This window comes from Phasianus colchicus, chromosome Z (assembly GCF_987193195.1).
Source record: "Phasianus colchicus chromosome Z, bPhaCol1.hap1.1, whole genome shotgun sequence".
Classification (NCBI taxonomy): Eukaryota; Metazoa; Chordata; class Aves; order Galliformes; family Phasianidae; genus Phasianus; species Phasianus colchicus.
Window position 1 is genome coordinate 13858927 of NC_143476.1, and position 11612 is coordinate 13870538.

Consider the following 11612-nt stretch of genomic DNA (forward strand, 5'->3'; position numbering starts at 1 on the left):
AACATAAATCCAGGCTGGCTGTCCTTGTGGGCATCAGCTGCTGGCTTCTGCATTGGTGTTACCATGAGCATGGCAAAGCAGGTAAAAGATTGCTTTTCCTTGTGTGACACAGGAGCTCTTGACTTCAAAGCTAGAGGGATGCAATAGAAAGAGCTGCAACCTCTGCCAGACATGGCAAAGGTGAGTGGGATGTTGTTTCAATTAGTGCTGATGTCAGGAAGGACTGTAAGGATGGAAAGGCTGGTGTTTGCCATGGGCAGGGAAACACATCTGGTTTTCATTTTCTCTTTCTCTTTGAGTGCCAGATAAACATGGGATAGTTTGCCCTCAACTTGGAACTCTCCTGCCCTCTGCTGCTCAGAGGGAGAAATGTCCAATCTTCTAGAAGGACATCAGGACAAAGATATGTAATGAAAATAAGTCCAGGCTGGCTGTCCATGTGGGCATCAGCTGCTGGCATCTGCATTGCTGCTGCCATGAGCATGGCACAGCAGGTAAAAGATTGCTTTTCCTTGAGTGACATAGACTCTGTTGACATGAATGCAAGAAGGATGCTATAGAAAGAGCTTCAACCTCTGCCAGACATGGCAAGGTTGAGTGGGATTTTGTTTAAGTTGCTGCTCATGTCAGGAAGTACTGTAAGCATGGAAAGTCTGGTGTTTACCATGGGCAGGAAAACACATCTGGTTTTCATTTTGTCTTAATCTTTCAGTGCTAGATAAGCTGGGGAGAGTTTGCCCTCACCTTGGAACTCTCCTGCCCTCTGCTGCTCAGTGGGAGAAATATCCAATCTTCTAGAAGGACATCAGGACAAAGATATGGAATGAAAATAAGTCCAGGCTGGCTGTCCTTGTGGGCATCAGCTGCTGGCTTCTGCATTGGTGTTACCATGAGCATGGCACAGCATGTAAAAGATGGCTTTTCCTTGTGGGACAGCTGTTAAGCCATTCTGATTCACCCTTTGCATCTATAGCATGCAGTTTTTTCCCACACTGCTGTTTCTATCCAGCAATGTAAATATGTGCAGTGCTACAGATTTTGGTGGTCCTGCCTGTGGCAGGGAGTTGGAGATTCCTGATCCTTGAGGTCCCTTCCAACCCGGGCTATTCTGTGTGTGTGTGTGTGACTGGCTAAACACCAATTTTTGCTAGCTCAGCAGGTATACTGCTAATTATTGAACGCCTGACAGCTGCTTATCAACACTTGGCCACTATTTCTGGACACCTGCTCATCCCTGAATAGAGAGAAGTTTGGAAGGAGGACAGAAGGGAGTCTCTTGATGCCTGCCTGTTGCATCCCAACCTGCCCACAGAGTGAGTCAATTCGGCCTTGTGTGGAGGCCCTGGCTTCTTTGGAGTCTGTTTTTCTTTTGCTGAGCTTCTCCTATCCAAACAGAATGGCCTTACAACATGCTTTCTGGTCCTCAATGCTATACCCATGAAATTTGTAACTATTACAGTTCTGTAAGTGAGAATTGATCACATGATTGAACATCTGTATTTCTAAAATATGCTATGAAATAACTTCTTTTTACTAATACTAATAAAGTCTTTCTACTTTTTCAAACTGTTTCTAAGGGCAAATTACAAAACACATGGTGTTGTACTACTTCAGAGCAATCCCACATTTGATAGCCAGTGCAGAAACAACATTCCATCCTACAGCATGAGCTAGTTCAGAGGTACCAGACGTGTATCTGGATGTATATGGCTGTTGTGCATAACTTCCTGGACACCCAGCAGCAGCCAGGTGAAAGGAAAGTTGCGTTCCAGAGCACTGCAGGAAACGTGGTGTTCTACTGCTGCACACATGCAGAAAAGGACACACACACGACAAAGCACTGTTCCTTCCCCCATGGCACGGTGAGGGGTGCCTTCTCGTGCTCTTTTCCTGCTATTTCCATGGCACAGTGCACATCTGTGGCATGTGGTCCTCCAGGGAGGAGCAGGCAAGCAGGACACTGCAGAAAGAGCATCTCTTTGCTCTAAGCTGTCAGTGCCATTCCAGGGTTAACAGGAATAGGGCATGTCAATGCCCCACTCCTAGTGGAGAGGGGAGAGATTTTAAAAGGGAAATGAAATCTTCAGTGGAAGATCCTATTGGATTAGCAGAGCAGTGTGATCAATTCTTGGGGCCAGATTTTTACCCATGGGACGAGATGATGTCCATCCTGAGTATGTTGTTTAACAGGGAGGAAAGGGGAATGATTCGACAAGCTGCCATGCAGGAATGGCAGAAAATGCATCCTCCGGGTCCCGTGGCTGTCCCTGCTGGAGTGTTACAGCCATGAGCAGGCTTGGGAGGGGGGCTGAGGGATCAGAAATGACAGCTCCACTCTTGGAGACCTCAGAACTAAAATGGAAAGATAAAATAGTTGCAGGGCAATTGTTCTCTGTGCCTGAAGCAGGGACCGATTTATGGGGGAGAGATTTAACAGTTAAATGAGGATTACAGCTGCAAGTCTGTGAAACAGATATCAGGTGTCAATGAATGTGTTAACAGCTGTGATGAGAAGAAATGAATCCAAAGCTGTGGGCAGGGGAAGGAAATCGGGGTGGACTCACAATTTTCCCTTACAAAGAACTGCCCAAGGAGGGAGTGGAGCTGTGAAACAGCAACAATATCCCATAGCCTTAGAAGGGAGAGTGGGTCTAAAAGCTGTAACACAGACAGTGGTTAAGGATGTCTTCTGGAACCTTGTCTGTGGCCTTATAACACCCCAATCCTGTCGGCACGGAAGGCAGACGGCACGTATCGGCTGGTGCAAGATGTAAGGAAATGACTGAACCCGTTCTCAAAAGACAGCCTGTGGTTCCTAACCCCTATACCCTAATGAGTCAGATCCCACACGGACAGCAGTGGTTTGGTGTGAGAGACCTCAAAGATGCTTTCCGGACAGCCTTTGGACTCAGAGAGAAATGGCTGCGTTTGTATGAGGACACATTGTAATCCTATTGTGATTCGTGATGATACAGTAGATACTGGAACTCGTGCTAATCCTTGTCTTTGCAGCATTTGAAGCAAGCAGCTGGTGCTGCTGTCATGCAGAAAGCTCCCTTCCAACCACTCAGCAAGCATTTGGATGAGACAGCTTCCTGCTGGGGAGCCCTCCGACATCACTGCTGCCTCCTCCAGAACCATACCTGCAGATGCTTCAGAGCTCTTCAGCATGGACTTCCTTCCTCCCATCAGCAGCTGCTCCTGCACTGACCTTCATTCACACTGGGATACCATCTGCTTCCAGCAGGAGCTGACCTGTGAGACAGAGAAAGGAAACGTGGGATGAGCACCAATGCAGAAGCACAAGGCTGTGTCACCACCACGTCTTGCAGCCTTGGGAAGTCAGCTGCAACTGCAGCCTTGGTCAGAATTACAACGGGCACCGTAAATTAAGTGAGACCTCTGAAGTTGTTGCCATGATCAAGTTTTCTCTCTTGACTTCCCCTTACAGCCGTTAGATGCCAGCAAAACATCCCACAAACACTCCTTAACTCTGTGCACACAGGCACCCATCCAACCAGAGCCATCAGTCATTCCCAGCCATGCGCTCTTCCTCCAATCATGGTCAGCATCACACGGCCGTCACGCAGCTCACTTGACTCAGTTTTTCTCTTCTTTCTGGAGGTGTCCTTGCTTCTCAGCCTTACCTTCTCGTGATGTTTATCTCGCTCTGCAGCTCCTGCTCTGAATAGGCTTTCTCGGATTCCCGCATGACGGGCACAAAATGCAGCCACAGCCCCTGCCACCAAGGTCAGCTCTTCAGCACACATTACCTGAGGAGCACTTGGCAACTCCTGCAACCTGAGCAGTGCCAGGAAGACTGTTTCACTTCTGCTTCTCCTGGCTCAGAAATTAATTTTCCTATTTAGAAAATGGAAAAAGAAAAGAAAGAAAAAGAATCCTGATATAAAGCAGACACAATTGATACTATGGAATTCTGGAAGGCAAGGGGTTTGCCCTCTATGATGAGAAGTTGACTGCAAAGAACTAAGAAGAGCCATGAGCAGGTTGTGAACTTGTGGGTAAAATTAGGAAGTGCAGCAGTGCAGGGCTTCTGGAGGTGAGGGTCTGATACAGCCGCCTGGAAAGAGAGCCTGTTGGTGGGAGCTGCTTACTGCAGCCAGCAGAAGCATCGCACTCACTGACTCTCATCCTGATGGGGGATTCCAGTCAGTCTGGGAAATCAGCATGGCTGGCTGCAAGCAATCTGACAGACTCCTGGAGTGCAGTGAGAATCACTCTGTGGTGCAGGCATTGGGCACAGCAAGCAGAAGGGAAGCATTGCTGGACATGGTGCACACCAGGGGTTACGACAGGAGGCGGTCAGGGCTGCAGTGACCATGCCCTCCTTGAGTTGGTGATCTCAAGGAATGCGGGCCTGGCAGGAAGCAAAGGCAGGAGCCTGAACTTCAGGAGAGCCAGCTGCAGGCTGTTCCAGGAATTTTTGGACGAGATCCTCTGGACAACTGTTTGTAGGGGCAAAGGGATGGAAAAGAGCTGGTCACTTTCTCATAAAAAAACTTGCTCAGGTTGCACGCTGAGCTGCAGGAGAGGAAGGGGAGGAGGTGCCAGCACGGCTCTGCACGATGCTCTGCCACACTGGGCAGCTTGATCATGGCTCAGCAGTGGGATCAGACGTGGAGAAGGGGAGAAGGAAATCAAGGATGGGAGGGAACCCTCAGACACAGTGGGTGAGTGTCCGTGCAGTCTTGCAAACCCAGAGATTCCCAGGTTGTTTCTGCTTTCATAGCATCTTTGTGCTGCAGGGTGAGCAAATTCTTCTGCTGCTTGATTCTTCTGCAGGAGCCGCCTAATAGGGAAATGGCCACTGAGCTGCAGACCAAGCAGTACTGCCTGACGTTGGCCAGGGGGAGCTTCTCCTGCTGCAGTGTGCTGATGACAGGTCTGGAGATGATCTGCAGGGCCAGCTCGTAGGTGGGAGCCAGGAAAGGACATGATGGGAGGAGGGAGGTGTTAAGGAGCGGCCAAGGCATGGAAATGCATCAGAAAGCCCTGAAAAGCATCACAAAGCCACAGCCAGGAAGCTTGGGAGTATCATGAGCAGCATCCAGGATGCGAGAGATTATTTGCTACCATGCCAAATGGTAGCAGAGCTCCCCCCTGCAGACATCCCAAAGCCAGACAAAACAGGAACAAACCCGGAGCTGTGCTGCACGCACCCCACAGCCACAGCATTGCAAGCTGGGGTGCCTTGCTGTGTGCTGCATTCATCCCAGTCCGTGTGAATGAAGACTCTGGAGGCAGTCAAGGCAATGCTTGAGCACAAGTGTGCTTTTATTATTATATAAAGTTCAGGAGGGTGTGAGAGGTCCATGGTGAAGATGGGACTCATGCTGTCTTGTCATGGAGAGAGTGGCTCAGAGCTCTCAGTGCTGCTGTCCGGTGCCTGGGACTGGAGGCCTGATTGAAAGTCCCCCTGCAAGAGGCTCTGCTCCTCCTCACTGACGCTGACCTGCTCCTGCATGGAGGTGCTGCTGTCGGGGCACTCACACTGCTCTTGGGATGGGCTGCACTGCAGAGACTCTGGCTGACAGACCACACTTGTGACTGTGGTGTCTGGCAGGCCCAGGTCAGCAACTTCAGCAGAGCCAGGTGTAATGAGAGCATGAACTTCGATGAGCTCCTTCTCTCCATCACTGTTGTCGTGTGTAAGGCTGCTGTTGGAACTGCAGCGATTCGTGCTTCCTATGAGCTCTCCACTGATGGAAGCACAGAGAGCATCCTCACTACTTGCCCTGGATCTTCTGGGTTGGCAAGGGCTCGATTCACCTAGAAAGGATACACAGGGTTAGTGTCAAACTTTCACAAGCTGAATTACGACAGTGGTTCTTGATCAGGGGTGAACTGAAGATGCTAGGCAGGGGCTGGAATGCCAGAAGGAGATACAAGTGCAGAGCAAGCTTGAATTCTATGTTCCTGAAAAGCAGGGATTTGGAAGCTGCATTTGCACCCTTACCTGTCAGGACTACCACTGCTGTTTCTGAGGGCTGCCTGGCATTTCGCTGCAGTTGGCGTTTGCTCCCAGAGGATGGCATTCTGAGGCTGAAGCAGCAACACCAACTGCTAGCTGGTGATTCCTCATTCTTGCTGGGTGGATTTTGTCTGGAGAGAGAAAACAGCCAATGCTGTGAGTCGTGCGTGGTGCAGGGTGAGGGAAGAGCTGCACTGAGCTCTTGGCAGCAGTTGCTTGTTCCTAGCATTGCCTGGTTTCTGCAGAAAAACAGAAAAACCCACCCAAACAATGATGCTGGGTGCTGGAAAAGAAAGTCCTCTTTACCTGTCAGATGGAAAGTCGATGACAGTGTGGAATTTGCCCTGACCAGCTGCAGGGCATTCTTCCACTTCAATGTCCCTGCTGCTCTCTGTCACAGGGGGAGAGCTGCTGTGGCCTCGCCTCTGTGCCTGTGCCTCCTCCAGGCTGAGCAGCTTTGTGGCAGCAGAAGAGACTCCCACAGACTTGGGCCCTGGGAGAGAATTGTGCCCTGTCAGGGAAAACCACAGGTAAGAGCGAGGATCAGAAAGCAGCAGCACAGCCACCACAGTTCTGGGGGAGGTGCTGTATTTTTCTCAGGCTTGCTTATCCCAGCCACTGGAAGAAGAGGAGCCCAAAATAACCATGTGGGCAGAGGTCTGTTTATGGCAAAGGACACGGTCATCATTAAGAGCAGCTTACTGTATCATAATAGGCAAGGAAAAACCCAAGGAAATGGGGGCAGGGAACTGAGAAAGCTTCACTGCCACACTTGCATCAAGCTTTTCCTGCTTGCAAACCATAATAATGATGGTTTCCTCCTTGTGAAGTTTGGGCTTGGACATTCTCAGCATCCAGGAACAGAATGCCATACCCTAATGGAAGCCCAGAGGTCTGCTGTCCCCTTGATGGTAAAAGAGTATCTCAAAGGTCCCGGAGAAGGCCTGCATTTGATCAAGGTGTCAGGTCAAGATCAAGCTAATGGAGGAAGACACTCACCTGCTGCATCTGCGATGTCTGCTCTGGATTTGGAGCAGAAGAGGACGTCTGTGTGGTTGATGATGAATTCCACCACATCTGACTGTGTCTGCAGCTCCATGCAGGCAGCTCTTCCGCTGGCGCAGGCAGACTCGTTCTGCTGTGATCTGTAGAAAAGGCAGATTTTAGAAGTCATTTCTCCAAGACCGTTTCCCCGAGTCTGAATTGTTGCAGCCAAAAGCTGTCAGCTGAGGCTCTGGAGACTTCCGCAGTGGGCAATCAGTGATGCCACTGCAGAAATTCCCCTGGATGATCAAGGACACGTCAGTCCCATCTCAACAAGACTGCAGAAATTGTCACCTAGACATTGTGCCCGTGGGGATGGAGAACAGCCCAGGCTCCTGCTCTTCTGTCAGCCACAGATTTTACAGGAGAAGAGCACATTTGATGGAGAAAAAGGGAGGACTGTTTTTTTTTTTTTTACTGGAGAACAGATGTAAGCGTTGTGTTGAAACAGAAGCAGAAGTTTACCTTAAGAGGTTTGGAGCCCACACAATGGCTAGGTTCTTGGCATGCATGTTTGTGGTGGTGGAGCTCCCAGCCAGACACGCCAAGTGTCTCATCAGGAACTCCAGTGTCCTGGAAAACAAGAGAGGCAAACGTTCAGCACCAACGAGCATGCCGTGCTGCAATTCAGAAAGACAAAGGCTGGAACTGCATCGTTGCCCTCTGCAATGCAGCAGGGCTGAGCTCAGCAGGCTGAGGGCAGCACTGACCTGTAGTGAGGAGCGGGCAGCTGCTGGATGACGTCCTGCATTCTGAGCAGCCGCTCCTCCTCTGTAGCGGCACCAACAGCATCCTGGAGTAGTGCAGAAAGGGAGCGAGACACCAATCAGGCTAGTACACCACTGCGAGTAAACCTCGTGGGGCTGACAGCAAAAGGGCCTCCGAGCTGGGGCACTGCTGCAGCCATCTGCCAAGAGGCCCAGGAAGAGGGAAATGAAAGACGTGGCCTTGTGCTTACCGAGAACTTGCCGTACAGCTGGTGGGTGAGCAGAGGGTTCGGGAGCTCCCTGAAGTACATCTTGCAGAGGGAGCTCACGCTGTGAATGTCACGGACGGTGAGCTCAGGAATCTGCTCCGACTCAAATTCCTGCCTGGAGAGAGGGACGCAAACCCGGTTGAGCGAGAGGAAGGCAAGCCCAAAGCCACACCAGATGCACTCAGGCTGTGTCAGTCGCAGCACTCTTACCGCAGTCTCTGGATGTTGGACGCGACGCCGGACAGGCGGTATATCCCCTGCACCACGCCGTGCTGCTCAATGAACTCAGCGCAGCTCTGGAGGACCTGGGGGACTGAAGAACACGTGCCAGCCGTCAGTGGAGCTCCTGATTCAATCGTGCTGCAGGCTGTGCTTCCGGGAGTCACATCCCATCCACTAAGCCCAGCCAGGCTTGGCTGAAGCAAATACAGATGTGCTTGTCTCTTAGGAGCATCCGCCTCACTTTATCCTTCAGCCATCAACTCTCATTACACGTGTCTCCACGGCTATCAGCCTGCCCCCTGCTAGATATGAGCTCCCTTTCATCCTCTTTAGATGCCCAGCAGAGGAAGATCTCAGGAATGGGCTGCTCCTTACCATCACGACCGGAGTGGAGAAGATGCTCTCCCAGGTCACCGCCAAACACCCTTTCCTTCTCCACCTCCCGCTCGGTCGGTTTCTTTGGGCGGGCCTTCACCAAGGAACGAAGGAAGGTGAGGATCTTGCTGCGTTTCTTGGGCACTGCACAACAAAAGGAAGAAACCAGGTCATTTCAGGTCTGGCTCCGTTGGACGAGGCCGAGCACAGCACATTCTACAGAGCACGTCAGAACGGGAAGAACATTACCAACCAGTACATACAAAAAGGGATTTTCCCCATCTCTGGAGGAGCCCAAGGCCAGGTTGGATGGGGCCCTGGGCAGCCTGATCTAGTCTCACATTAAATGTGGGGGCTGGGAGACCATCCTGAGGCGGGAGGGTTGGAGCATGATGATCTCCGAAATCCCTTCCATCCCAAGCCATTCTATGAAGATTCTATAGTATCCCCAAGTCCAATCATAAAATCAGGAGGATTGGGCCAAATCCCTGCCCCATGGTGTGCATGAAGAATCATCAACCCAGAGGACAATGTGGCATGGATAAAGGAGGTACTAAACATGGAACACACCCCCAAAAAAACTTCATTTTGCTTCCCCACACCATGAAATGTAACATTCGTACCTGGCTTTGGCACAGAGTTGATGAGTGCCTCAGGAATGTTCTTATTAATGAGTTCCACACTCTCCCCTGGGAAAAATCCAACCTGTAACAAGAAGAGAGGCCAACTATTGCATGCAGCACTTCTCAGATCTGAACTGTTAAACCAAAAGCCACGTAACATTTCCCTCGGAACGTGCTTGCCTGACGTTCCATAAGACTATCCAGCAGAAAATGGCCATAGTTCACAGCATAAAGGTAACAATTTTTCATCATTTGCAGCCAAAGGCAAGGTCCTCTGACACCGACACAGGGAAACTGTTTATGTCCACTAGGCATCCAGAGCAGGCAGAGCAGCTCTAAGCTGAGATTCCTGCCTTTACTGAAGTTGCACTCTCCAGTCTGAAGCTTGTGCCTACCTGGAAGCCGAGCTTGCCTCTCCACCAGGGGGTCAGCTCCTTTGGTGGCATGTCGATGACACAGATGATGTCTCCCACCTGCAAGAGATTGCAACGTCAATCCCAGCTTCAGCACGGCTGGGAGGAAAGCACAGCTCAAATGTCTGCATTCTTCTGCACTGCCAAACATCGCCGAGCATGAGAGCACTTGCACCAGTGCAGCTCTGAAGGCATTTGCCATTGTAAAATTGAGCAACAAGGAATGCCTTGAACTGCTTACCTCAAAGGAGAGTTCATCCGCTGCCTGGGCAACGTATCTCTTAATAGCATGGGCAGCAGCAATAGCTGGAATGTTCACAGCTGACTCCCCATGGTCCAGCAGGGGTTTCCCCTTGTTCTCAGTCTGAAACAGAGAGCACAGGCCACGGTGAGGAGCTGGGAACCAACAAGGAGGATTTCAAGGTGAGGAGCACATCTGCAGAGAAAGCTGCAGGAAATGCACTCGGTCCTTATCATGGGCACTTCAGAAGGAACTGCAAGTCTAATAACGGCTGTTTCTCTCCCTGGTGTGCAGCAGGCACACGCCAGGCATTGCAAAGATGCATCTCTCCCCACCCAGACTAATCAGCAATGGCACTGACGCAGACAGGTGGCCTTGTCCATTTTGCCCCCTCCTTTCCTGCGCTCTTTGTGCAGGAAGGCTGACTGTTTAAGATGCTAGGAGACCGTGAAGAGGGAAACCAAAGCTACGGCTGCAGTTACAAGGTGCAAACAGTGCCATTGCAAGCACCAAGCAGCTCTCTTGAGCAGTCCAACCAACAGCGAGGCCAAACAGAGCAGAGAATGATTGTTGTTTCTGCAGCCATTTCAAGGGAAAAGTCAGTAGAGGACAAACCCCACAGCCGAGATGGCTCTGGTAGTTTTATAAACTTGCCACACTTGCACTACTGTCTTGCCACAGAGGAGCTCTCTTGGAAAGCAGGAGAGCACAGCTGCGGCTCACTCTGCTGGCTGCAGTCAGGGAACAAAGACCAATCAGAGCTTCATACTCTACCTCTGTCCATGCCAGGTCAGGCCCACAGCTGATCTCGCTGCACGCCACAGCCATCAGCGTAGGTGTGACAAGCTGGAACTGAAAAGAAACACACTTTTATGTTCTCTGTTCACATCTCTGCTGTGCTCCCTACAGCTGTCGGGCACACTCACACAGCCCAAGCACGCCTGCTGGTGTCCCTGGTGATGCTGTGCAGCTCTGCACAAGCTGGGGCTGGGACTCTTTGCCTAAGGGATTGCTTTCCATAAAACCAGCTGGTCACAGCACCACAGACAGCATCCTTCTGAGGGCTGAGCTGCAGAGCACGTGGAGAAAACCCACACGTGACCAGCGTCCCATCAAAGCTGGATGAGGCTGTGTTACTAAACACGGGGCGTCACGGGCTGCTAAAGCATGTGGGGGGACAAACCATGGCAGGTACCTGGCAAGAGATCAGAACGAGGGAGACAAATCTCACGAATCCGCAGCCGTTCCTTGTCACTTTGCTCTGATCTTCCACGAGCAAAAGCTGCAGCAGGGAAGCAGGCAGAGGGTGGAGAGAGGAGAGAGAATGAGCAGGTCAGTTTGCTTCCACGGTTTAGCAAAGACTACGAGGGAAAAACCAAAATCTGCCCTCCCTCAACTTAAAAACTTAAGTTTTCAACTTAAAACCATTTCCCCTTGTCCTGCTGTTATCTACCCTTTCAAAGAGTTGATTCCCCTCCTCTTTTTAGGCTCCCTTGAGGTACTGAAGGCTGCCATGAGGTCACCCCACAGCCTTCATTTCTCCAGGCTGAACAAGCCCAGCTCCCTCAGCCTGTCTTTGCAGGGGAGGTGCTCCTGTCCCCTGATCATCTCTGTGGCTCGCCTCTGGACCCTCTCCAGCAGCTCCCTGTCTTTCTGGACACTGTACTGCAGCTGGGGCCTCACAAGAGCAGAGCAGGGGGGGACGATCACCTCCCTGTCCCTCATG

At 51.1% G+C, this 11612-nt stretch overlaps 1 protein-coding gene across 1 annotated transcript; it reads right to left on the reverse strand.

The window, feature by feature from the left end:
• Nucleotides 1-568: 568 nt before the first annotated feature.
• Nucleotides 569-9696, reverse strand: LOC149912612 (rho GTPase-activating protein 32-like). The gene is made up of 4 exons (XM_090130877.1): nucleotides 9628-9696; nucleotides 9233-9314; nucleotides 8610-8753; nucleotides 569-636 (listed from the first exon to the last, which is right to left on the reverse strand). The coding sequence occupies exons 1-4, from the start codon at nucleotides 9676-9678 to the stop codon at nucleotides 569-571; spliced, it is 345 nt and encodes a 114-aa protein (XP_089987003.1). The 5' UTR covers nucleotides 9679-9696.
• Between the last annotated feature and the right edge of the window lie 1916 nt (nucleotides 9697-11612).